Raw genomic sequence first — 27,162 nt, 5'->3', positions numbered from 1 at the left:
CCTGTCCTAGTGATGCCAGGGAGGTTCTTCAGGGGCTGCTGAGGTGACCTCTGGATCAGGAGCCAGGGGCTTGAGGGCAGTGGCCAGCAGTTTCCCACGACATTCCCTTGTCCTGCCCTCTCTCCACAGGTTATGCCACTCTCCAGGTTTCCTGGGTGCCTGCCGGTGAAAGAGAAGGGTTGATATTTTGCCCAGGCCCTTAGGTCCTGAACCAAAATGGCAGCTGGAGAGTCCCCTCCCGTAGGAGATGTCTTCATCGACTTGCAGCAGGTGAGCTGGGAATCCAGCAGCAGCAGCAGCAGCAGCAGCAGCAGCGGTGGGGCTGTCTCTTCCCCGGGGGCCGTGCTCCTGCTGGCTGAGAGCGGGCCCGGTGTCCTGTGCTGCAGCAGGACAGGAGACACAGCCTGCGCTTACAGGGACAGGCTGCACCGAGCCCCGATCCTCTGCACACAGACAGCAAACTGCGGCCCAGGAAAGGCCAGGGATTGCTCTGTGAGGTCCCTCTGCCTCCACATGCCATTGGGTAGGGTTCACAAGTGGCAGGAGGAGCTGAGCAGCTTGAAAACAGACTGTCCCTGTTTAGGCTGGGCTTGGGACACCTGTGCTAAGGTGAGAGGCGAAGCAGTCTCACCCACAGACACAAAGCTGCTCCTAGGCCACAGCTAAGAACAGTGATGCGAGGAGAGGGATCTCTCAGCTAAAGCTGCCTTGCTCCCTCTTTCTGCCTAGCAGATTTGTCACAGTTGGGCCTCCTCCTGTTTCCATGGAAACACGGGAGTCCACAACAGCTCCACGCTGGCATTTCGGCTATATTGATGGAAAATTTTACCAGCTGCAGCTGCTCAGGAGAAAGAAAGAAAGAAAGAAAGGCAGGCCGGCTGGCCGGCAGGCACCTGGTGATGCTCATGTCAGGGCACTTCCACCAGCAAAAGGCAGAGAAGTTCCCATTGCCTGAAACAGGAGGAAAATAGGCAGAAAAACCTGAAGAAGGCATCCAAGAGGAACGGGGAGTCTCTAGATTGTGGAGGGGAGGTGGGAAGGCACAGGGTGGTCACTGACCCAAGGGCAACTCACCAGAGCAGGGATGCTGTCTCCCAAGGGGAAATACAGAGGAGGCCTAAGAATTAGAGAGATGGCAGACTGAGCAAAAGGAAGACCAGAGAGCAGCAGTTAAATGTGAGGAGAGAGAAATTCCAGCCAAACAAAAGCTACACATTTCCTCTAATGGGAAAACTGGCACTGGCATATTCCCTTGATACCTGCCACTCAAGACTGGTGTGGAGGACCACTAAGGTATCCCTGCAGAGTGTGCCTTGGAGCTTGATGGTCCATTCTGGCACTTGGTTCTGAGCAGAGCTGTGCCTCTATGTGAGACATTGTGCCCCAGGCCTGTTGTATGGAGCCTGGTGCTGTTGGAAGGGCAGGAGGATCCAGAGGGCTTTAGGGGTCTGCCGTGTTTGATTCTTACCTGGCGGTTTCTGTGCAGGGCAGAGATGACGCAGAGAAAGCCTCTCCTGGTGCCGAGGACGATGAGGACTTGGATAAGACTTTGTCAATCGAGAGATTTGGGGACCTGATAAGCAAGTCAGCATCGAGCAATCTGGAGAAGCAAAGTCGCAGCTACAGTGAGAGAGATTTTGAATGTATGTAGGTTTTGAAACATTGTACTCCCTTCCACCCTCACCACCAGCCCTCTCTCAGTCCCACATGCTCTGCAGCCTTGTGCCAGGACTGCAGATTGTATTAGCCTGCTATTCACTTCCTTCCTCCAGAGCGTTCCCAAGGTGCTATGAACACACAGTTTAGCACCAGTGCCCACGGCCTGTTTCCAGTCTGTTCCTGTTTTCTCTGTCTCCATAGGCATAGCTACTGCACAGCCCACCCAGCAGCCGTAGCTCAGCCAGGGTGTTCGTTCACCTCCTAGACCAGTCTCTGAGGCCTCTGCAGCTACTTCCCCAAGCTGAATTTTCCAGTTTTGAAACAATTTTTCTTCCATGTGGCTGCAAAGAGACAACCAAACATGACCAGAAGCCAGGCTGTCCTCCCCAGTCTGAAAGCAGATGGCTCCAGTCAGACATGCCTGTGTATTTCTAAGTAGCACTCAAGAATCCACTGGGCTTATCTGATCAAAGAAAGGAACTGCAAAATAAAAATGGAGTGTGAATTTAAAGTGCTGTAGTTATCTCACCTGAATTCATCTGAGCAGTGTATCTGTTCCTCTATCTGCTCTTTCACGATGAAGGCAACTGGCCTGCCCAAAGTCACTTTGTATGTTAGATGAGAATGTACTGACAAGAGTGACCATAAGCTGTTGCCTGGCATAGGTGTGTTATGTTACTCTGTAGTAACAGCAGTAAAGGGCAGGAAGAGGCCCCCATCCAGCAGCCTGTTTGTGTGGCAGACACGTAGCAGTGGTTGGGAGATTTTCCCAGTCTGTGGCTCTCCACAGTCACATATTGCTTCTTTTCCAGCTTGGCTTTGATGAGCTACAACCTTGGGAACATTATGTCCCAAGTACATCACCAGGCTGTTTTCTGCTTGGCCACTCATTTCCAATGGCTGTTATAAAAGCTTGCTGGTAAAAGTCTATTACTGTAGTGCACCTCAGCTGCTGTTTTTTGCCTGTGTCATTTCTCTACAGAGGCTCCATTTAAATAACACCTCCCATCTGGGCTCACAGTCACTCGTGCACATGGCTGCAAGGTGCTGATAGCTTTGCTGTGGGTTGAATTCCTGTCCTGTAGGACCTACCTGCTCAGAAGCTCTGCCTGTGTGCACAGGTGTGCGGATTGGCTTGGAGGACATGGATGATCTGCTTGAGCATGCATGGCAGAAGCTTTTTGAAAATTTTAACTAGAGATTTGTACTGTTTGGGGTTGGGTTTGTTCCCCTTATTAATAGGAGAATCATTTTTCTTTTGTCAGAATCAAGTTTGTTTTCCTTTGAACTCCTGAAGTATTTCTGTTGTCTAGGGCTACATCAACCCTGGTTATCAAGAGTTTTATGCAGTTTGTATTTATAAAGCTGGAAGATCTGGTTAGGTCATTAGACTTTTAAAGATAACATACCAGCCCATAGAGGTGAATGTTCTCTGGGCTTAGAAATGTTTCCTGCCTCAGTCGAAGCCAGGAATTCCTAATATGTAGGCTCTTCCTTCTGGGCTCCCTATCTAAATTACTTTTTCATATCTCTTGTATCAAGTTCACCAAGAGATGTAATCAAACATCTGGGACACTAGTTTGGCAGTAACTTTCCATACAGGCAGGCAGTGCAAGGAAGGGAGCAGGGAGGGAGGGCAGGGACTGGATGCACAGGAGGACAAGGAGGAAGAAGGGGGAGGTATGAATCCTTTTGTGTTTGGGAGAGGTGTGTTTTTCCCACCTCCAGACCACCTCTGTGGAGATGTGATCAGTTGACCCAAGGAAGGCCGAGTGCAGGGGTGAAGAGGAGAGCAGTGCTCCCCTCTTCTGTGCCAGATCACTCACCATCACTGCCCTTCCCTGCAGTTTCCTTCTGATCCAAAACATAAATGTTTCTGTCTTGGACTGAAGTGAACAAGCCAGAAGGGAAAGATGGGCTGTGTCCTCATCAGCAGCTTTGTGCTGTTGAAGGAGCAACGTGTGTATAGCTGGGGTCTTCCTTGCTTCTTATATTAGAAATTCGTGCCTGACCTACCTGTGGCATGCTGTGGAAGTACAGCAGTAGGACAGGAGGGTCTGTCTTCCACATCTTGTGAGTGAAATAGGGTACACCCAGTTAAGTCAAAGAAAAAATCACTTCTGAGAGAAAAGTGTTTCTAAAGAGCCCAAACTCTTTCCAATGTGCAGACGTCTGACCATTCTAAATCTCCTCTAATCTTGCCACAAGCTGCTTCTTCTGAACCAGGGGGATGTGTGAAATATCCCTGCTGTTCCCAAGGGGGGAAACAAGGAAGAAAAGACTTGAGAAACCAAAGGAAAGGAAACATGACAGCAGAACAATGAACCTGCCTGGCTCTCCCAGGGAGAAGGTTACAGCCTACATTGAAAATGTCCTTTGAAGGTAGTTTTCACTATAAACAGATTTTGCTGCCATGTCACAGGAAAGCTGGGAAGGAACCAAATCTAAACCGTCTGGAAACAATTGCTCAGGAAGAGCTGCCGAGCAACACCCCCTTGCCAAGTGGCTGGTGCCCCCTGATTTCAGCCTCTCTGGGTGCAGCCCCAGGACCTGTGCATCCTGCAGACTGTCCGTGGGAGGCTTTGTGCCTGCAGCTAGCCCTGGCAGCAATGGCTTCTCTTTCTCTCACAGTGGGATGCTGAACTTACCCTCTTCCCTGCCTGGTGTGTTGCCTTTGTTTTGGAATGAAGGCTCAGAAATGTCCTTAATTTCTTCTCATTCTGTAATTCCCATGACACCCAGGTCAAACCTGTATGAATTTCTCTTTGTGGATTAGTTTAAAGAAAAGTCCTTCTGCCCTGTTTCTTTACCCTGGTTTTTAAAAGACAGCCTCCTAACTGAACCTGAATTTCAGAGGCTGGTACAACACATGCCCTCAAAGTACCTGGGATTTGGACTTAGGTTACTTCTGCACTGTTGTTTCTATGGCTGAGTAGAAGGAACTTTCTGTCAAAGTCTGGGGGATAAATAAATTACATCTATTCAACTCAAAGAAACATTATGCAGAAAAGAAATCATTATCATTTAGGATGGAAAGACCTTTAAGATCATTAAGTCCAACTGTAAACCTAACACCAAGTCCACCACTAAGCCATAGCCTAACCACTAACTAATGTCCCTAAAAAGTTTGTAAAGGACCCAAATTTTGCTTGTTTGAGGATGCAAGAAACATTTCCCCATGTTTAGGAAGAGGATGTTGCCCGTGGCAGGTCACTGCAGCTCTGCACAGCCATGCAAATGGCTTTTGGCAACACAGGGAGAGTGCTGCCTTCCCCAGGGCAGTGGAGCTGTATTGGGGTCGTTTGGCATTGCACAGGGGCTCTGTCCCCACCTATCCCAGGCTGGACACAGCCTGCCACATCAGTGAAAGAGCTTTGCTATGTCCCTGTGGGCTGGTGGCTCTCCTTGCCCTTCCTGGCCCTTGATCTTCAGACCATGCTGTTTCCTGGAGGGGCGCCTGGCAGGTTCCTCCCAGCCTCTTCCTGCCCCTGACTCTCTTTTTCTCTCTCAGTCCACCGCCAAACCTCGCACCACATCCATCATCCCCTTTCCACTCACCTCCCTTCTGCCCTCAAGTTCCAAAAGAGGCCACCCCGTGCCAGCAGGAGGAAAAAAAGAAGGAGGAAAAAGAAGAAAACTTCAATACCTCCCTCAGAGGTGACCCCCACCATCCAGGAAGAGGACGAGGAGGGAGGAGAAGAGGAGGAAGAAGAGGAAGAAGAAGAGGAGGAAGAAGGAGAATCTGAGGCAGAGGAGGTCCAGGAGAAAGAAATCTCTGCAGAATCTGAGGCCGAAGCTCGTGGGAAGGACACATCCCCTAAGCTGGAGTCCCCAAGCAAACCAAAGGCAAGGCCAGGACGTGCCTATCTGGATGGGGCTTGGAGTCTGGAGGGAGGTGGTAGGAGGGTGCCAGCAAGTATGCTGCTCAGGGATAAGAACTTGTAGCTGTGCAGTATTGTGGGAAGAGTGTTTTTGTCCTTGTCTAGTAGAGATGGCCACCAAAGGACAGTGACAGGTAAGTCATTGCTTGGTGTGGATGCAGGGGTGGGTGTGCATGAGCATTTTGAGGCTGTAAGACCCATGGGGGAAGATGAGTGTGTCTGTTCTTAAGTTTTATAGTACAGTGGAGGGCTCAGTATGAGCAGTCCCAGGGTATGGGGCATGTGGGGAAAGCCACTGTGGCCCATCTTGGGTAGGACCTGTGTGCCAAGGATTGGGGTGAAGGCTGCCTGCCCAGCTCTTGCTGTCAGGGCTGTTGTCTCTGCAGTTCACCGTTGGCAGCGATGAGGAGGAGCCCAGCAGCACTGCAGCCCCCGCGCAGTTCCACATGGAGGAGGAGTGTGGCATCCTGTCCCCCATGCCTCGCTTTGCTGACCTGCTGCAGGACAAGGGCCCTGCCTCTCTCCACAGGTAGGTGAGCGGTGCCAAGCTGCCTGCTGCTCTGCCTGGCTCAAGGTCACTGCACAGAGTCTGTCCCCAGGGGCAGTGGCTGTGCTTAGCCCAAACTTCCCTGATGAGTCAGAAGGGACATGGCCCCAGAGGGAGAGCATCTGTGAGCGAGAGGGCTGCTCTCTGGTGGGATGATGATTCCATGGGACTCCTGCAACCTCCCTGGGTCCATGGGATCCCCATAGTGCAGGGTTAGAGGCACTGGGCTGCACACCTGGAGTACCCTTCCTCCCAGCTAACTTGTGCTGTCATGCTGAGCTGCTGGCTGGGAAGCCCCAGGAGGGGACCATGAGGCCATTGACTCAGGGGTAGGTCCCTGACACTGGGCACAAGCTGATCCCACTCTGTGGTAGGGAAGAGGAGGAGCAGAAGGAGCAGCCTTCAGGTTTTGCAGAAGATGACTCCTGGCCCTTCTCCTTCTCAGAGGCTTGCTGGTCAGGGCTGGGCCATGGGACCCCAACCCCTGAGGCCACTGGCCATTGTCATTCACCCTGCTTACTACTGTCAGTTTCTTTGGTTCCTACAGCCCCCCTGGGCCTCGAGAGCGTCTGTCCCGTGGGTGGGAGAAGCGCAAGGCCTGGGGCCAGGTGGCGAGTGGCCAGAGGGGTACCTATGACTTGAAGGAGAGGATGTGCATCGGCAGCATGACCACCCTGGAGAGCGCGGCCTACCAGCGCGTCCCCACTGACGAGGCCGAGGCCCAGATGCTGGCGTCTGCTGACTTGGATGGCATGAAAAGTGAGGCTTTACAACACTACCTGTGTTACCAGTGTGTGTGTCCCTTTGTCCCGTGCTTCTCTTGCTCTCCCCTAGCAGCCTCAGGCATGGTCTTCAGCCTGCCACAGGACCTCACCTTCCTGTTCCCCAGATCCTTCTTTCCCAGCAGTGTGTCATCTCTGTTAGCTTTGCATTGTCCACAGTGCTGATCCTTATGTTTTCAGCATCTCTACTCCCACCTACCCCATGGATGCCTGCTCCACCACCCACCCCCCTGTCCTCTCCAGTTCAGGGTTCCCAGCATTTCCCTGAGACCCAGCTCTCTCCTCTCCTGACACACTTTCCCAGCAATCAGCCCTCTGTGTGACACGCTGCCAGCTCTGCTATTGCAGAAAACCTGAGGTGAGGAGCCTCCCCTCTCCTCTGCTCTCCTGCAGAGGCAGCTGCCTCCTCTGGAGCGCCTCAGAGGGGGACTGCCCCTGTGCGTGGCACGAGGACAGAGACAGAGACGTCATGGAAATGCACGCTCCGGGCCTGAGGACATGGAGAATTCAATAGGTTGCTCTGCAGGCTGGAGAGGGAGGGAGACACCAGAGGGGAGTGAGGGAGAAAAGCAGTGCTGCACATGCAGCCTGGCTGTGCCCGGGCCACGGGTGGTGCATCCCTGGGCATCTATCACAAGACCCCACGGAAAGCGAGGACCCTGCTCTGGAGGAGCTGGTGGGCAGCCCCCGGCAGAAGCATCCCTGGGTGGAGCCAGTCTTCCTGGAACCTCATCAGTCCTCGGGGCTGCTGCAGCCGGCACCTTCATGCCCCGTGAGCAGGGGAGCGAGGCACCGGGGCTGGCCCCAGAGCTGTGCTGAATCCCCCGGGGGGCAGCTTGCTTCCCACACGTCAGCCTGGCTGTCCTGGCTCCTCATCTGAAGGCGTGTCGTTCATGACACCTGACCCCTGACCTTCACAAGGACAACATGACAACCCTTCAAGAGCGAGAGGAGCCAGCAAAGGAATCAGAAGGGGGCAGCAGCCCGGAGGTAGTGATAAGCACCTGTATTCGCAACTCACTCGGCTATGAAGACTTTGATGAATTTGCCTTCAATTTTGAAGACTATGATTTATGGGAGGCCATCAGAAACCATCTGGGCTACCCAGGCGGGGAGCCCACCTGTAAGTACCAGAGCAGTGACCCCGTGATTGCAGCTGTAGATCAGAGCCCCCTGCTACAAGTGCATAACCCCCCTCCTGTGTTTGTTGTCTGTACCCTCTCCATGTCAGGTTGGTCTTCTGGTTTAGAGGAAGTGCAGTCTGCCCCACTGTGTGTCTGGGGACACCAGAGGAGCTGCCTGAGGCCTGTGTGTCTGTGTGAGGTCTTACAATCTGTGTTGTAGTGCTGAGGTGCTTTCCCCTGTGTGTCTTGCTCGAGCAGCTCCAGAGACAGCTGCATCTTGCTGTTTGTGCTTATCAGGATGTGGCCCATGCCGTGGCCAGAGAAAAAGCAGCTGTTCTGAGGTGGGTAAGGACAAAGAGATTTCCCCTTCCATTTGTAGCACAAGGTGACAGTGTGCTGCTGCTCTTTTTCCTGGAATTTGAGTTGAGGTGCGGATCTGACAGCAGAGGTGGGTATCAGGTTCTAGCTCTGCACCGTAGCCTAATTGCCCAAAGGAAAAAAAAAATAACCTAGGCTTTGTATCTGCATGCTTGAACATGGCTGTGAAACTAGCTGATAGCAGGCTGGCTGGTGTGCCTGGAGAAAAGAGGAAGAAAGCAAGCAAGAGTGGGAAAAGCAGGGAAGGAGAGAATAGGAATCTTGAGAGTCAAGAATGTCTTCCTGTTCTCTGCATCTGTTTCTGTACCTTCACATCCCTTGCAGAGCAGTCTCTGAGCTGTCTCAGAGACCATGCAGAAACCAGAGCCTGACTCCCATCTCTCACAGGGCTCCTTCCTTGGTGCATGTTGCTAAAAGGTGGCCCACCTTGGCAGTGGTACTGTTCATAGCCATGGCTCATGGGTGATTGTCCAAATATCATCATCTGGATCATGTGTTAATTTTTCAAGGGATTTTAGGAGTGCACATGGGAGGGTGATGTCCCAGAACTAGCCCACTAAACAGCTTTACACAAAAGAGTGGGAAAGCAGAGTGATTGTAACTGGAGCTCAGGATGCCTTGGTTCAGCTTCTGCCTCTGCCACAGACTGTTTGATCTCAGGCAAAAAACTGAATTTGCCCTGCCTCTCAGTCCCAATATTGTGTTCTCTTTGTCATCTGTTCCATCTTTACAAGCCCTCAGGAAAAAAATGTCTGCCTATGTGCTTCTGCAGGGACCAGCTAGTGGGGATTAGCTTCTGGCTGTTACAGTAACAACTCTGCTACTTGTTACTGTAAATTGATCGGGCATATAATAGTAGCAAAGTTCAAAATAGAAACCTGGAGCAAATTGGTCCCATCATCTGTCCCAAGCTGAATGAGCTGTAAATTAAAAGTGTGAAGAAATTGTTCTAGGTTCACCTTGGAAAACATGGATATTCTTGGGAAGGTAGAAGGGGCAGATCACTCTGCAGGGTGTGATAATGCATCACTTACAAAGTGGGGAAATTGGGCTTTCTAGTATTTAACACATTCATTGATTGCTACAGCTAATACTGTAGGTGCTCTGTACAGTAAACTCTTAATTGTATAATGACTCCACATTGTGGATTAATCCTGCAGAGAGGTATGGCAGAGTTAGACATGGCCGAGACACCAGAGTCTGTTTTGTGCAGAGCCAGCTCACTTTCAGCCAGTGCCACTTGCCCAGCTATTTACTCCATGGCAATGCCTCTGCCAGGACCAACTCAGATCCAGAAGGAATATATTTTGAACAGAATGGAGTCCTTGGTCTCCTTGCATTCTTTAAAGTGTTTGGAGCATGGGGAGTGCTGGACCTGGCTCCTGGTTGGCAGCAGGGATGAGCTATCCCTATCACATTGAACTTAGCATCAGCCAGAGAGACTTGGGCTCTGTGCAGGACAGGACAGTAGCTTTTTCCAGAAGCCAGCATGGGGCTGTGTCTTACAGTATGTTGATTAGCATTTCATTTAGTCTAGTTTTAAATATTTCAAAAATCTGAGTTTTTAGTATCTTTTCATATATTTCAAGAGTCTGAGTTTAAAGTCTTTTTTCTTGCTATAACTTAAGCATTAGGGTGGATGGGCAGTGTGCATTATCCTTGTGATGCCAGGATAGCAGGTTGCTGTCTAGTACTGATACAAATACTTGGATGCCTCTTTCTGGTCTTCCTTCTTGTGGATTGAGGGAAATGAAAGGAGGGGAGCAGGAGCTATTGAAGATCTAAATTGAAGGCAATTGCCTGCTAGCAAAGGCATTCGTGGGGAAGACTTTAACCAGTGCAGTCATATTTGTCATATTCAGATTTAAGCTGGTGGAAAAGGAACTTGTTCACCTGAAGAAATCTGACTGTGGAAGCTAACGTGACGAGATCATCTTCTGGAAGAGACTTTAGGAGATGCTGTATGGGAGGGTGACATACCAGTTCATTGTAGTGGAGCTACCATAGGAATTGCTCTCTGTCCTTTGACATCACTGTCTTCACACTCAGATCCTGGGGAACACTGGAGAGGAGCTACAGCAAGAGCAGCACTCCTTGGGGAGTTTGGCTTCAAGCAAGAAGGACAGACATATGCCTCAGCATATCACCCTTTGGTCTCAGTCTAAGATCCTGTCCTGAATAAAGACTTTTAGGTGCTCTCTTGAGCTTGACTTTCATTGGGGAAGGCACCAACCTTACAGGACACAGAAAGGGTCTCTGTAGAGCAGCCTGGACCACTTCAGCTGGGTTCTGCATGGGACTCCAAAGCCAGTGGTTCTCCTAAATTAAGATCAGGTGCCCATCCTGCTCCTATAAGTTGTATCCCCCAGCTGGCATCTCAATAGCCAAAACACTACCAAGGAAGAGCAGCAAAGTAGATCTCTCCTTAGTCTGCTGTAGGTAGGGCTCTGGAGATGTGCCTTCACCGATGCTCTCTGACCCTGCAGCACTCTGATTCCTGTCCCTGTCAGTGAGTGTGGGAGTCACTGGAGGTGCTGTCAGGGAACGTGGCTCCTTGCTTTTTATCTGTCCTCCAGCCATTGTCTGGCTAAAACTGTGGATACTTTCTAGGGCTGTTGTTGAAGAGCACTGTGTAATAAGTTGTCATTGCTGAGAGTAAAGCTTGCTGTCCTTTGTCTTGCTGGGTAGAGTGTACTTGGAGCCTGGTTTCCCAGGGACACAGAGAGAAGGAGTCCCAGGGTGCATAGGAGAATCAGAAGCTGCAGGGGTTGGAGCAAAGGTGCCAGATACCAAGATCATTTGCATGCTGGACTGCTTGTTTCATGCATGAGCTCATACTGAGTGTGCTGAAGTGGCTGCTGTGCGTGCAGGAACTGAGAAATCCATGTGAAACTCCATGGAAGCCCCACACGTGCCCGGCTCCCAGAAACGTTCGTAGTGGTTATTGGGCTGGTATTGGCTCCTATCGACATTGCAGGACAGTAAGTGGAGCAGGGAGGAGTCCCACCATCAGCAGGACGTGCATCAGCAGGGCAGCCAATGGGGGAAAATGCCCTCAGGCTCAGTATTGATTCCTTTTATATTTAATTTAGCGACCCAGATTTCCAAGGTGCAAGACCATGGTATGCCTGGCCTGATGCTGGGTGTGTCTTTCCATGCCAGAGGTGTACAGATACTTTTCTGCAACATCAAAGAGGCCACTCAGACTTAAAGCCCTGTGCTTTTTACTGTCTCTCATACCCTGAAAGCTGCAGGTCTTGAAGCTAAGTGCAGAAAGATATATGCAAGCAGAACATTCACCCCGGCCAATGGAAAACTGCCCTTGCTCTGCCAGGGAGGAGACCTTGGCATTGTCTTACAAGCACAGCCAGCAAACCTCAATTGACCAAAGCTGATCAAAAGCCCTGACTCCATAATCTAGTTGGGTGAGCCTGCCCATCCTGTAATGAGGCTCTGAGGGTTTCCATATTCCTGTGGGTTGTCTGTGCTGAGAAAGATACACTTGCTGTCCCTGGGTAGTGTCCAGGGAAATCCTCCGTGGCAGGCTGTTGCCTGGTGCTGTTTTCTGGGTTTGCAAAAAGGCTAGCATGGTTGTGGCTGCATTTTGGTGGGCACTGGCTAGCCAGCAGCACAGTGATGGGTCTGTAGAGCAGCCTTAACAGCCTTTGTGAGGCTTTGTGAGGCTTTGCCTCAGCCAGCCAGTCTCTAACTCAGACCTTTTTGAGGGCATTACAGCAGCACTGCGGATCATTTAGAAGCAGTGATAGCTCAACTTCACTGCCAGCCTCCGAGCCAGCCCCAGGCTGCAGTGTTATCCTACCGTCTCGTCACACAATTAAATAAAACAGACATTGATATTTCCTTATGTCTCCCAGACCAGCAGCTAAATATCCTTCCCTTTCACTGCCCTTCATGCTTGCTGAGCACCAGGCCTTCCCTGGTGCAAGGGGTGAGGCCCAGCCAGGTGCCTGCCTTTGCTGTGTGGGTGCAGAACTGTGCAGGAAAGGCTGCAGGTTGCTTTTTGTTGGGGGAATATGGGGAGGATTCCCACACCACTTTCTCGAGTACCATGAGTAAAAGCATTTGTGATGAAGCCCCAAGTGTAAGCACAGCCTAGGAGGAAGCCTTCTCTGTGAAGAGTTTAGCTCACATCTCTGGAAGAGATGAAAGTAGGCAAATAAGGCAGAAAGGATCTTCAGAATTCTGGCAGAGGATGGTGAGTTCTCCAGTTGCCAGGGCTTTGATAGCCTAAGTTAATGAGCAAAGGACGTGCTTGGATGTGTTTCCCTGCCAGACATTGTATATCCATTAGACAAATTGGTGGCTTTTTTTCCTTTCCTGTGTCTTCAGGCCACCGCTTTGAAGATAACCCAGGTGTGAGGAGACATCTGATGAAAAAACCATCTCGGAGTCAGGTCACCAGGACAAGTAAAAAATTAGCATCAACTCCATCTGTCAAGAAAAAGAAGAAGAAGAAGAAGTTGGATAGAAAGCCCCACGAGGTATCCATGTGCTGTCCTCCCACACTTGTTCAGAAGCCAGAAATCAGGACTAGAAACATGCAATTTATAAAGTGATGTGTTTCAATATAATTATTTACATGACCTTGAGGGTGACATTTCCTGCTGTTATCCATTACCATGAGAGCCGAAAATACACTTTTTTCAATATAAGGGGAGATTTTCCTGTAACCACAAAGCTCTGACTTTAGGAAAGACATTTAAAAGTCACAGAAATGATGATGTTGTTGTGGAAGTTGGCAGCACAGTAACATCACTATCTTTGGTAAGTGTGGGAAATTTAGGGGGACACCAAGAGGAAGGCAGAGGACAAAATTGCAGCAGTTTGGTAGAAAGGGATGCCGCATTGCATTATTCTCTCTTTTCTGCCCACATCATGTGACTTGGAGCTTTCTGGTGCTCCATGTGCTGATGGAAGCTCCTGCCATGCTGTCGGTGGTATTTATCCTGGCTGCTTCTGTGCAATAAACCTGTGGTTAAACCGTGGAAGGTTTGTTCCAGTATCATGTCAGACCAGGCAGTACCTTGAGAAGAGAGCTGAGGCTTCCTATGTGCTAGTAGAGCTGTATGCATCTCGTGTCCTTGTGATCCACACTAGGTGTTTGTGGAGCTGAATGAGCTGGTGGTGGATAAGAACCAGGAGATGCACTGGAGGGAGACAGCCCGCTGGATCAAGTTTGAGGAGGATGTGGAGGAGGATACAGCAAGGTGGGGGAAGCCCCATGTGGCTTCACTGTCCTTCCGCAGTCTGTTGGAGCTCAGGAAGACTATTGCCCATGGTGAGTGAGGAAGAGCAGACCAGGGTTTGTCTCTTGCTCTAGGACAGGTTTTGCTGGATAGCTTCTGTCACTGTTAGGTCCCTCTCTGGAGGCATGAAACAACATCTGTGTCCAGGCTTCATGGAGGGTCTGTGGAGACAGACAACCTGCAGCCTGTTTTCAGGGTTGCATTAGCTCAAGGGTGCCTGTGTTGGTTCCACACTCTGCTTCACTGGTCTCAGGCACATGGAAGCTGCAACCCCCAGCTATGCCTTGGCCAGCAGGCCTTGGACCCATCTTTGACGTGGTTAGCAAGTTTGGTCAGAGTGGGAGACTGAAATGAAAGGAGATACCAGAATTACCACTGCATCTTGGAGCTTTTGGGTTCTCTTGGGGCAAGGGTTTACAGAAAGGACATGGGGCATTTGGGCATTTCTCAGCTGAATCTGTACCCCAGCCAAAGCCTGGCTCCTGGTGGAACAGCTGTGTCCCCAGAGTGAATGCAATGGGGAATGTTGCACTCTAGGAGCAGGGCTCTTCCCCTCATGCTGGCAGGTGCCGTCCTCCTTGACCTGGAGCAGACCACTCTGCCTGGCATTGCTCACCTCATGGTGGAGACCATGATCATCTCTGACCAGATCAGGGCAGAAGATCGAGCCAACGTGCTGCGTGCCCTGCTGCTGAAGCACAGGTGGGTGCATATGGATGCGGGCTCTCAGGGCCCGGGGGTTATCTGTGAGCCCCAGGTGGCAAGGGAGGCACGTCCCCTCATGGCCACCACTCTCCCCTCAGCCATCCCAATGATGAGAAAGAGGGCTTCTTCCCGAGGAACCACTCCAGCTCCAGCATGAACTCCATCGTGGGGAACCACCATCACAACCACACCACGGACACGTGTGTGCCCCTCATGGGGGAAGAGCGCATTGAGATGGCTGACCCCAAGGCCAACGAGACCGAGTGCAAAGAGGTGAGGGTGACCTGGGCGGAGGGGGGGTTACTGTGTCTTTTTCCACACTCTGAGGACAGCTGTTGGCTGCCAGCAGGCCATGGTGCCCACCTCTGAGCCCCTTTGTGGGGAAACTTTGTAATGCAAGGACTGGATCACCTGGAGCACTGGAAATCGGGTCGCTGCATTATTATTTTGGTACCTAGTCTTGGCTTTGCACTGTATGCAGATGTCTGCTTGAGCATGTAATGGCAGCAGCAGCTCTGGGGCTTGCAGGGTGGCCTTTGCTGTGAGGATGCCTTGCTGTGAAGCAGGCGTTGGGTGTGCAGCCAAGGCAGGCCCAGCTGCGTTTGTGCCAGTGGAGTGCGAGGCTGTGTAGGGAGACCAAAGCATGGGGACTTCACCCTTACTTATTTGTATTCTTTCCTGGCAGAAAAACCCACATCTTCATAACTCTGAGGGCCATCGTAAATACTTGAAGCTGATGGAGAAAATCCCTGAAGATGCAGAGGCCACAGTGGTGCTTGTGGGTAAGAGGTGGCATGTAGAGTCCCCAGTGACTAGTGCAGATCCTGGTGTGCCCTCACTCCCCAGGGATATTTGGTCCTCTCATACATGTTCAGCTGGGGAGTGAGCCTGGTACACTCCCTCCTTTGGTGATGGTTCATCTTCTGTTTGTGTATAGCAAATATAAGGCCTGCCATGCTAGTTCTTTTCCTAAATTAAAAAAGAGGTTGATGGATGCTGCTCCTGGGAGCTGGAGCCCAATTTAGGGGTGGAAGTCCTGCCAGGCTCACGGTATGTCTGGTTTTGCAACTCAGAAGTAGGTGAATGGTGCCTGAGGGACTGATGGCCAAGCCATGACCCTTCCCCTTGACCATTGCTGCTCTCTGTCTGGCTTCTTAACACCTTGCCAGCAGCTGGGCCCTGTCCCTGACCAGTGTTGGCTGCTGGCTGTGTGGCCAGCAAGCTTTGAGTTGACAGAAGCAGGGCCTGGCTAGTGGCAAGGTCTCAGGTATTGACTGTAGCACTACCAGGACATATTTCCCTGTACAGGAGGGCCGTGAGCAGACAGGCTTGAGCATCAGTGGGCTTGGTGCCTTCTGATTGCAAGAGTATTCCTCTTGGCACTTTGCTGGCTTTAACTTCTCAGCAAACCTAACTACACTACAAGCAAAATAAATGTCATTGTCTACCCAGTAGATTAAAAGCTCAGGCAAAGAGGCTTGGCAGCTCAACCAAACTGATGCTTAATCATGATGAGGCCAAAGCAGGTTCATAAGTGCATTTTTGAGTACTTAAATAACTAAACATTGGCTTGTTTCTGAGCTAAGGCTGTGTCTTGGGATTTGCTTTGACTCTCAGAAGGCCCAGATTTGCCAGCCTGACACAGAGCACAGCTCTTTGCTGGACACAAATGGCAGAAAGATCAGTAATAATGCCAGTGAAATACCAGTATTCAATAAACATTTGTGCTGGGTATGTGAAGGAAGTGGCTGGTGTGCTGGAGGATGCAGGAGTACTTCCCAATCTGTTAGGAACCGAGGAGACTGCCAAGCACTGACGAGATGCAGACAAAACAAAATGTAAAACAAAATGTGCAGTTTGCACCTATGAGTCTTTAGAGCACTGACTTACTTTTCTCTGAAAAAAATAGTTTAGGAATACAGGGAAGGTACCAGTTAACAGAGAAAGCTCATAGCTCAAGGAGGAGAGAACAGTGAGCCAGTTCCTATAGGCTGTTTAACCTGACATCCTTCTCGGCCAGCATAGTGGCAGAGCTAATATGGGATTCAATTATTAAAGAGCTAAAGAATATGAATGTAATTATTGCCAAGCAGTAAGGTTTATGGGAAATAGGTCATGTCGAACAAACCTGATTTCATTCTTTGATGAGATTAGAAGTTTGTTCGATAAAAGCAACATATAAGAGGTTTCCTTCCATAAGTGGGAAAAAACCTTCTGATTTAAACTTAGAGCTTTATAGTGTAAGTAGAGCCCATCTGTAAGGGACTGAGAATGGGCTAACTGGGAGGCTAGAGAAAGTAGCACTGCTTTTGAATGATCAGTGAAGCACTTGGAGCAGTCCTCAGTGTGAAGTTCAGTGCTGTGTCAGTGGTCTGGAGAAAGTCCATGACTGCAGGGCTTCTAGGAACCTCCAAAACCCCTGTCTCTGCTGTTAAAGGCAGCCCAGTACAGCTCACTCCAGTGATTAACTCTGCTCCAAACATTGCCCCCTGGTAGGTTGTGTGCAGTTTCTGGAGCAGCCAACCATGGCCTTCGTCCGACTGAATGAGGCCGTCTTCCTGGAATCTGTCTTGGAGGTCCCAATTCCTGTCAGATTCATCTTTGTGCTGCTGGGACCTAGCCAGGCCAACATGGACTACCACGAAATTGGCCGCTCAATCTCCACCCTCATGTCTGACAAGGTGAGGAGCTGATGGGCAGTGATGCTGTGAGGGAGCTTTGCTGGCTCCTTAGAAGACAGCCCTTAGATGAGAGCTGTGCAAGGGTTCAGATGGGGTAGGGAGGTGTGAGCACCTGGGATTTTTAAGATCAGCCTGGCTTGGCCAAGGTAGAATGCTCCAGTGGAGAGGAAAGAGTAGGACAGACACTTATTTGGCTGGGACAGAGTGTGCTAGGCTGGGTGAGAAAGGGACCATGAGTAAAAGCAGGAGAAAAGGATGTCCCAAGGTTAGAGGAGTGGTGTTCAGTTGACATTTCACAGAGAGGTGGGGAGGCTGAGTGATGCCTGTGACCATGGCACCTGGCCTGGACTACACTAACAAAAAACCCAGCAGTTCCTGGGGACCATTTTCAGGTGTTTAGATAGAGCTTTTTTAGCTGAGTCCCATGGCTGGGGCATCCATGCAGAGGAGCGCATCCATATAGGAGAGATGAGGAGACAGGAAGGTTTTTCTGCCAAGCAAGTGCACTGCTGGAAGTCCCCCATCTGTCTAGATGGCAGTGAAATTGATTACCTTGGTAAGGAATTAAATGCAAAGAAACAATCTGAGCATCTGCTGCATACATCCAGCACAAGAGGATCAGAGGTTCACAGGTTCTTCCTGCTGGTGCCATGTAACTATAAGCAAGTAACAAACCTTCCTGTACTGCCTCTATTGCACAACTTTCACTGAACTGGAGACTAAAAGGCTCAATCAGAAAAAGTGCATTGGAGGCAGCAAGACTGAAAGATTCCTTCCCTGAAGTTGTGTGGGGCTCAGCTGAGAATGTGCTTTTAGCCAGAAGAGGTGAGGTGCCATTCCAGCTCCAGTGCTGTGTTTGTGGGCTGACCTCATTCATTTGAGTCTCTGGTCCTCTTGCTGGAAGGGCGGAGCCAGCTGCTGCAGCCAGGGCTGGCCACAGCAAGGTTACACAGTCCTGGCGCCATGGAGAGAGCACAGTATCATTTACATTGAAGCTGTGGCTCCAGGGAGTCTGTGTGCTGCAGGGACCTTAGCTGTCCCCTACCTCTTTTACAGGCTGTTCACTCATTCATCATCCTCCAGCCTTTTCTCTGGAGGCATGTTCCAGAGGCACTGCAGCACTTCCACCTGTTTGCCAGCAGCTCCCTGACTGGTCTCCTTAGTCCTTCCTTGCTAACCTGCTCTTGCTGTCAGAAATACCTCCCCTTTTCTGTCTAGTTTCCTTTGCATGGCTTCCCTCATGCTGTAGATGCCTATTTTCTCGCTCTCTTTCTGTCTCCGATGTGGAGACTCTCAAGAGTTTCTTATGCTCCCTGCTCAGTTCAGGGTTCTTGTGCTTTATAACTGTGATGCTTTAGGGCTCTACCAGCTTCTCCCTCAAAACAAGTGGTGGGATTCAGGAGTGTGGGTCACAGAGTGGCAGTAGTGAGATGAGTAGTGGATGGAGGGGGAGAATGTTACTCTAAAGGTCACAGCAAGCATTGTCTTTCTGGGCTGTAGTAGCTGGATCTAGTCTTGGTCTGAGCCTTCTCCCTCTCTCTTTTTCCCTGCCCCTTCCAGCACTTCCATGAGGCTGCATACATGGCAGATGACCGTCAAGACCTCCTCAATGCAATCAACGAGTTCTTGGACTGCAGCATTGTCATTCCCCCATCAGAGGTGGAGGGGAAAGACTTGCTCAAATCCATTGCCACCTTCCAGAAGTTGCTACTGAAGAAGAGGAAGGAGAGGGAGCAGAAGTCCATGAAGGAGGGCACTGCTCAGGAAGCCAAAGGTCTCTCCATTCACATTTGGGCAAGTTTGTGCCTAGTGCCCTGTGTGCACCAATGGGCCCTCCCCTCCCAGAGCCTGGTAGAAGGGTGAGCAGGGCCTGGCTCCTGCAGTGGGGAGTGAGGAGCAGGCAAGGGGAGCAGGGCAGTGACTGTGGGCAGCTCTGGTGGCTGGGGACAGCTGGAGGCAGTGGGATGTACTGTTGCAGGGGCCCACCAGGCTAGTGCTGCTCTGTGAGGTACTGGGGAGAGGGACAGCCCAAGGGCCCAGCTGTGTTCCTTGCTGAAGCCTTGCCCTCCATGCACCTCCAGAGCTGTGTGAAGTGAAAACTGAGGAAGAAGAGGAGGAAGCTGAGGATGACCCTTTGAAGCGAACCGGGATCTTTTTTGGAGGTCTGGTTCGGGACATAAAGCGCAGGTACCCCAAATACCTCAGTGACATCAGAGACGCCTTGCACAGCCAGTGTCTCGCAGCCGTTCTCTTCATCTACTTTGCTGCTCTCTCTCCTGCCATCACCTTCGGGGGACTCCTAGGTAATGGGCCTGCTTTCTGGTCTGCTCTTTGCACTCTGGGACACTGGCTGTGTCTGTGTGATGCTGTTCTGGGGTGGGCTTTGGTGCTGTTCACTCAGGGAGAGTGGTAGTGCTGTGCCTCGGCTGCTGCCTTGTTCCCTCCCTGCCATTTGGCCTCTCCAGCCTCGGCTGCCAGGGCTCCCTCCATGCTCCCTGCCTAACACAGGGCACCTCTGACTGATGGGATGGGGACCTGCCTCCTCTGTCCAGAACTGCCTGTCTGTGGTGATGGTGCCTGTGTCCAGGCTGTAACACTCATACATTGTTCTCTTTCCCAGGAGAGAAAACTGAGGGTCTCATGGGGGTCTCCGAGCTGATAATCTCCACCTCGGTTTTAGGGATCCTCTTCTCCCTGCTTGGAGCCCAGCCACTCCTGGTCATTGGCTTCTCAGGGCCTCTGCTGGTGTTTGAAGAAGCTTTTTACAAGGTATATGTGAAGCAGTGTCTGTGCTTGGCACCTGCTCAGTCTGTTCTTGCTCTGGAGAGGGCAGCTGGCATTTCTCAGCTCTACAAAGGGTCTTTGTTACTGTGAACTATTTGAGTCCTTCCAGGCTGCTCTCAGCTCAGCCAGGGCTGCCCTTGGCTCTGCTGACCCTTGGCAGGTCTCACTACAGGGACTTCTACCTCCCACTGCTGTATCCATTGTATCCATTATCCCTTGAGGTGTGACACTGATAACAGCACTCCTCTACATGCTGACTGTGAGGAGAGCACTGTCCCCCAGCCCTGTGCTGCAGCTCATTGGGATAATGAGCACTTGTAGCTGCATCCTAAAACTTTATTGTTCTTGGGGCTTCCTTTGAAGTCCATTTCACCACTTTTATCTGTGTCCAGGTTTCCTTTTATGGGAGCTCAATAACATTGAGTGTACCACCCATTTGGGACGTGCCACATATATTACTCCCACCTCGAAGGATGAGCCCAAGGGTGTGTGGAGAGATATCCTGGCCAGCCAGGATGGATATGTTTCTTTCTCAAGTAGCCTGACCTCTTTGCTCTTGAAAGCATCCCTGTATCACTGTACTTTCAAGCAGTGGATCTAATTCTTCTCCTTTTCTCTGACTCCCAGCATGTCTGTGTCTTTGAAAAAGCATGGTTTTTTCTACAGCTGGATTTTCACCTTGTCAAGAGTTTGGAGCTGGTGATGCTATTGCAGAGTAGGAATTTCTCTGCTCTCCCGTGACTGCACTTCTCACTGACCACTTTTGCTTTGTCCAGTCACTGTGTACAGAGGAGTACCTCTGCCTGTGCTGGTACTGAGGAAGGCTGCAAAGGGAGGGGTATGATTTGTCCTGGAAACAGCTGGGGTGTGTAGATGAGAAGATGCAGTGGAGATGGTCTCCTCTGTGGTGGCAGCATGGGGCCTTTTCTCCACACACATACAACTGTCTGTACACAGGGTGCTGTGTGAGATCATGGCCTTTATGCAGTGGGATGTAGCAGGATGCTCAGGCTCTCCTTTGTAGGGAACAGGCTTGTGCTGGTGAGTGCATGGAACAATGGAGAGCTGTGTTTGAGCAATGGCACCTCCATATGGGTGGGATGGGGAGTGTTATGCATGGGCTGGCTTCAGCAGAGCATGAAGGAGGTACTGTTACAAAGACTGGAGCAGTAAAGACCTGCTTTGTGGGAGCTGTCAGGTGTTAATGCAAAGTCTGCAAATTTAATTGTGATTCTAGCCATGAATTGACTGATTCTGTGCTGGATGCCCAAGCAGATGTAGATGCCTTTTTTCCAGGACAGTCTTTGATCTTAATGGGGAGTGGATGCAGGAGGCAGCCTGAGGAGACATGAGTAACTCCTTCCCCTTTCCATTTCAGTTCTGCCAGACACAAGGCATTGAGTATCTGACAGGCAGAGTGTGGATTGGTTTGTGGCTCATCGTCTTCATCTTCATTATCGTGGCAGCAGAAGGAAGCTTCTTGGTGCGCTACATCTCGCCCTTCACCCAGGAGATCTTTGCTTTCCTCATCTCCCTCATCTTTATCTATGAGACCTTCTACAAACTGTACAAGGTGAACCTTCCCTGGGGAGATGGGCTGCTGCATCTCTTAATCCCTTAGGAACCTGCTGCTTTAGCACACAGGAGGCGAGGGAACAGGGCCAGCTCAGCCACAACTTTCCTAGACATTCTGCAGAGCAGTTCTTTGCTGGTCTCACGCCTCAGCCCAGCTGGCTCCTGTGCCACTATGGAGACTGGCAGGAAGAGCCCTAATGTCTCTCTCCCCTTCTCTTCCTGCAGGAGGCATTAAAGAGGGGCCACTTTTCTCTCCCCAACCCTCTCCAGCTGGGTAGGTTGCGAGGCGAGGTGACGGATGCTGGGATTGTCCGTGCCCACCATCTACTGCCCTCACCTCTCCACAGAGCAGGACAGCTCCACTTCCCCCTGCCCCAGTAGTGACAGTGCCCCCTGCCCCTCCTTGTGGTAACTTGTCTGCTGCTTCTCTCACCCGCTCAGGTGTTTGCAGAGCATCCTTTGCTGAAGTTCTACCCACCAAACGTGCAGAGCAGCCTGAATGCCAGCGTGCTCTCTACGGATACAATATCAATGGGAACCAGGATGCAGCCCAACACTGCTCTGCTCTCCCTCATCCTCATGCTAGGCACTTTCTTCATTGCCTTCTTTATGCGCAAGTTCAAGAACAGCCGCTTCTTAGGAGGAAAGGTGAGATGTTTGTGGGATTCACATGTCAAGGACAAGGGACACACCAAACAAATAATAATGCTTCTGGCTACAGATCTTTATTCTCCAGAACACTTGGACGTTCCCCAAAGAAACACCAGAAACCCTTTAAATACCTTGCAGGAGGGATGGTAGCCTACCCTAGGGTGCAAACAAGAGCAGACTGTTGATGATGGTATCTGCACTGTCCTGCTCCAGTGAGGCTGCTGGAAAGTCCTCTGGACCTGGGGAAAGCTCATTGGACTGGATACAAGTCTGTTAAACTAGAATATAAGAAGAAGAGCCTACAACTTTTTCTCTTTGGACATCTCTCTACATGCAGGGTATCTGTGTAGTACCTCGAGCACTGTCTAAATAGGCCAGGAGGAGCAATTAGCCAGTCATATAAGAGTATATTGTGTGGGCAGTGGGATGCACAGCCCTGTGGGTCAAGGCTGAGTTTCCTTGCCCTGCCCGTCAGGAGTGCTCAGGTTTGGAGTGATGCTGGCCCCATCTGGGGCTTCTCTTTGCCATAGTCTCCCTGTGCATGCACGGAGCTGGCCTGTTCCTTTTGCTAATGACAGGTCTGTGTTCTGCAGGCGCGGCGGATCATCGGAGACTTTGGGATCCCCATCTCCATCCTGGTCATGGTGCTGGTGGATTACACCATCACTGACACATACACACAGGTAGGTGCCAGCACTGCCCTCGGAGCCTTTCCTGCAGCCCAGCAGTGATCCCTGTGGCACTGGCCTGCTCTTGTGCAAAGGGGAATTAGTATTTCCTGCCTCTTTAGTCATAACAGCACAAAGCAAACAGAAACATTCTCCTCATCCTCACTCCCACGCTGAAGGGAAGGTCCAAGGGTCTTGCTGAGGCTGAGGCCAGAGCTACAGGGACTGGAGTGCCCTGGTATCCTTCTGCTCTTCTAGCTGCTAGTAGGGGAAAGTTTAGGGGCTTTAGGGAGATTCAATGCAGCTCGTTCCTTCTTTGCAACATTAAACACTTGCATTCAATCAACAAGACATAAACTGTTTATGCACACTGAAGAAGGTGGCATGTAGAATAGCTTCAATGGGGTATTTGTCATGAGTTTAGTACTCAATGTACTTATTCTTTCCTTGATGGTAGGATACTAATATTTTGATAACTTTATCTCAAATACAACTTTTTTCCCAGTTTATGCACAAACTTAAGTTTCATAACTTAATGTTATCGAACAAACATATCTCACAGGTTTTATTTTATTTTTCTCTTTCAGTAGATATGGAGTTATATATTGGGTTGGGTTTTTGTTTTTTTGTGTTTGGTTTTTTTTTTTTTTTTGCACTAAGATTGGGAAGAGGGTGAAAAGTATTTCCTGTTCATCATGCAAGCTTTTTATCAAAACAGCCCAAGGCTTGGTGGAATCCAAATGCATTTTTATTCATTTGAATTTCAATGAAAAATTTCAGTCTATCAGACATTAGTAAAATCATGCACTTTGTTACATTCTTTTCATACCCTTCTACACTTCTACAGTTAATATCAAAAGCATTATCATTTTAGTATTAACTCAGCAAATGTACAAAGCTTTCCGAGAAAATGGTACTTAGTTACACAGCTTAACTCAAGGACAAACATTCCAGAAATATTATTCATACTTATGCTGATTAACATAAATGCAAATCATAAACTCTGCCTGCAGTGCAGATAGCAGAAATTGCTGTAGAGCAGCACAGAGCCAAGGGTTCAAATGCTGATGAACGCAGGGTCAGGATGATGTACAGCTAGGAGTCTGTGTGGTCTGATGGGAGCACAAACATGATATTTCCTCTGAACATGGTCAGGGTGAGGTCATTTCACAGAATGTGGCCACTTCTGGGGTTTGCACTTCAAAAACAATGCTGTAAAACATCTCAGAAAAGCCTTGGAAAGTCTAGAAAGCTACCTCAGAAAATGGTAAGCAGTTCAGAACACCTAATTTGTCCAAGCAGAGGTCAAGGAAGCATTTTAACCATGGTCTGCAAGGACTGACATGGGAGCAACGTTCCTGAGAGAAGATATTTCCTTGGTCTCTTGGAAAAAATGAAGGGAATTTATGTAGCTGAAAGGAAATGACACAGGCCTATGTTAAGGAACATGGGGTTTTTTATACTGAAGGGGATTATCCATGAGAAAGTCCTGCTCAGTTCAGGGTGGCTTATCCCATCATCTGAGGTGTTCAGACTAGGGAGAGCAGGAGGATCAAAGCTGTGTGAGGCTGTGGGCTTGTTTGTATTAATGAGTAACTGCTGGGTTTTGCAACTACACCACCAGAAGCTGAATGTCCCCTCCGGCCTGTCGGTCACATCCCCTCACAAGCGTGGCTGGTTCATCCACCCCATGGGCAGTAGTGGGACCTTTCCACTCTGGATGATGTTTGCCTCTGCCATCCCTGCCCTCCTGGTCTTCATTCTTATCTTCATGGAGACACAGATCACTACGTGAGTACCTCCCCCTCCAACCTCAACCACTGCTAACCCCTAGACAGGCAAGGCCAGGATGGGTGCTGGTTCACTTGGAAATGCAACAGACATCCCAGAGGAACAGCAAGAGCAGGATCCTGGCCATTTCAGACTGTACCTTGGCTTCTCCTGTCATCTTTTGGTTCCCCTCTTGGCAAATAGTGTGGTAGAGACTGCCTCAGCCAAGCACAGGAGGAAACTGCTAACCTGAGGCTGGCAGCCACCATGCCCCTCCTCAGCCATCTTCTTGTTATCCCCATGTGTGCTGTCTCCAGAGAGCGAGTTGTCCCCAGCTGCAGGGCTGTCCCTGGGCTCTGACCTGGTCCTTGCACTGACCCAGGCTCTATTTTCTTCCAGTCTGATTGTTAGCAAGAAGGAGAGGAAGTTGCTGAAAGGCTCTGGCTTCCACCTGGACCTTCTGCTCATTGGCACTATGGGGGGCCTTTGCGCTCTCTTTGGGCTGCCCTGGCTGACGGCGGCCACGGTGCGCTCCGTCACGCACGTCAATGCCCTGACCGTCATGAGCAAGGCCATCGCACCCGGGGAGAAGCCCAGGATCGAGGAGGTGAAGGAGCAGCGTGTCACCGGAGTGCTCATTGCTGCCCTTGTCGGTGAGCCTCTGCTCAGGGAGCAAGGGAGGGGAGAGGTCAGCACCAAGCACTCGAACCTCCTGGCAGTGTCCCTGCCCCATGGGCCTGTCCATGCTCTGCCTGCTCACTGCAGGAGGACCCACACCTACCCATACTGAGCTTCCTTTCCCTTGTGCTCCAGGGCACAGAGGAGGTGGGGAGGCTGAGGTGCCTTGTGGAGGGGCTGGTGTGGGACACACATGCCCTGAGCTCTGTCTGTGCAGGTCTGTCCATTGTGATGGGGAACATGCTGAGGCAGATCCCCCTGGCCGTGCTCTTCGGCATCTTCCTCTACATGGGGGTTACATCGCTCACCGGCATCCAACTCTACGAGCGCCTGCTCCTGATCTTCATGCCATCCAAGCACCACCCTGACCACATCTACGTTGTCAAGGTGAGCAAAGGCAGGTTGCACAGAACGAGGTAATGAGGAGAAGAGGAAGAAGAAACAGGTGAGGAGAGGATGGCATTTTGTTAGAGTGATACTTGGCTTTGTGATCCTGCTTGGCTGCAAGTTTGTGCTGAGAAGTGCAAGGCGTGCAGAGAGGTGGTACAATGCTGGCAGGCTCCACCCAGGAGTGTATTGCCAGGATATTGTATGGATTTGACACATGATTTGTAGGATTGATGCACTGCTTGAGGGGGTAGAGGGACACTGCCTTGCCTGGTGGGTATGCTGCCAGGTAGCACAGAGGCTGATGCGTTATGGAGTTCTACCTGGCTGTAGAGTAAAGGAGGATAGACTCTGCAGCTGCAGTACTCTGCTGTACTATGCTATGCAGAAGAGTTTTGTTTTGCCAGTTAGGTCTTTGTTAATCTGTGTGGAAAGATAATGTGTTCTTAGACTGGATTTACCTACTAGGTGAAGACCTGGAGAATGAATCTCTTCACCTGCATTCAACTGGCCTGCATTGTACTGCTCTGGGTGGTGAAATCTACAGTGGCATCGCTGGCCTTCCCCTTTGTCCTGATCATGACAGTGCCATTGCGACGCTTCGTGCTGCCCCGCTTCTTCCACGACAGGGAGCTCAAAGCGGTGAGCTGTCCTCAGTCTAACTTGCAACACTGGAATGAGATTGAGGAGATTTGGCAGCCTGAAAGGCTGGGAGATCATGGGCCAGCAAAGCCTTGAGGGTCTTTGCTCAATAGCAGTAAGTGGGTGGATGGCTTCCTTGGATCTTGTAGCCCTGGGAGTGCAGTAAGAGATGGATGGGCAGCCTGGGGCAAGGAAACAGGTTCCTACCAGGCAGAGGCCTGGAATAAGGATTTCCCCTTCCATCCTGTGGCTCATTCATCAAGAAACACACCAATTCCCCACTGAACCAGCAGCAAGAACAGCCCAGCAGCACATCAGAGCCTATGGCTGTAGGCACTTCAGCATGTAACCACAGTGCCAGGGTGCTGGCAGCTCTTCAAGAGCTGGCAGCTCCTCTGCTGCTGTCAACATCGTGAGCTTTTGTTGGAGGAGAGCCTGGAGCAGCACCCAGAAGTGAGTGCTGCCAGCAGGGGGAGAGGAAGGAGCTGCAGTGCTGGACCAAAGCCCCAGGCTTTAGAATAGAAAGGGCATTGGGCTGGGGACGCATGGATGGGCATGAGGGTTTAAAGAAGGAGCCTGTTGGGAGGGGAAGGAGCAAGAGCTTTGCTTTTCCCAGCACAGCTCAGCTGACTGGGTGGCTGTGTACTGATCCCTCTGTGCCAGGCTTGACCCCACCGTGGGGGCAGCTGTGGCCTTCATAGCCTGGTCTCTGCCTCTTCTCAGTTGGACTCGGAAGATGCGGAGCCAAATTTCGATGAGGATGGCCGGGACGAGTACAACGAGCTGCACATGCCTGTGTGAGCTGGGAGCTGCCCTCCCAGCTCGTGAGACAGGCGGCTCAGGCCTGCTCACCCCTCCCAAGAACTAACTGGAGACTTGCCATGAGTCACACTGTCTCTTGCCTGGACCAATGAATGGCTGTTCCATAGTCCTGCAGGATGCAGCCCGGCTCTGGCTGCCCCATCGCTCGCTCAGCAGAGGCT

General features: G+C 50.7%; 1 protein-coding gene across 1 annotated transcript; it reads left to right on the top strand.

The window, feature by feature from the left end:
- Positions 1 to 129: 129 nt before the first annotated feature.
- Positions 130 to 27,081, top strand: SLC4A3 (solute carrier family 4 member 3). The gene is made up of 22 exons (XM_036386453.2): positions 130 to 270; positions 1,487 to 1,643; positions 5,171 to 5,505; positions 5,927 to 6,069; positions 6,635 to 6,846; positions 12,722 to 12,873; positions 13,490 to 13,670; positions 14,205 to 14,340; positions 14,442 to 14,616; positions 15,029 to 15,125; positions 16,840 to 17,024; positions 18,585 to 18,798; positions 19,106 to 19,327; positions 19,645 to 19,793; positions 21,187 to 21,381; positions 21,825 to 22,031; positions 22,628 to 22,717; positions 24,327 to 24,493; positions 24,872 to 25,125; positions 25,368 to 25,537; positions 26,006 to 26,179; positions 26,903 to 27,081. Exons 1-22 carry the CDS (start codon positions 217 to 219, stop codon positions 26,978 to 26,980), a joined length of 3,747 nt encoding a protein of 1,248 aa, XP_036242346.1. The 5' UTR covers positions 130 to 216; the 3' UTR covers positions 26,981 to 27,081.
- Positions 27,082 to 27,162: the final 81 nt, after the last annotated feature.

This window comes from Molothrus ater, chromosome 7 (genome assembly GCF_012460135.2).
Source record: "Molothrus ater isolate BHLD 08-10-18 breed brown headed cowbird chromosome 7, BPBGC_Mater_1.1, whole genome shotgun sequence".
NCBI lineage: Eukaryota > Metazoa > Chordata > Aves > Passeriformes > Icteridae > Molothrus > Molothrus ater.
This window is presented reverse-complemented; position numbering and strand designations above follow the sequence as displayed.

Excerpts from the sequence above, each read along its gene's own strand:
- SLC4A3 (XM_036386453.2), top strand. The coding sequence starts at position 217 with ATGGCAGCTGGAGAGTCCCCTCCCGTAGGAGATGTCTTCATCGACTTG. Across the intron at positions 22,718-24,326 it reads TCACTGACACATACACACAG|AAGCTGAATGTCCCCTCCGG; the intron begins GTAGGTGCCAGC and ends CTACACCACCAG. Across the intron at positions 24,494-24,871 it reads ATGGAGACACAGATCACTAC|TCTGATTGTTAGCAAGAAGG; the intron begins GTGAGTACCTCC and ends ATTTTCTTCCAG.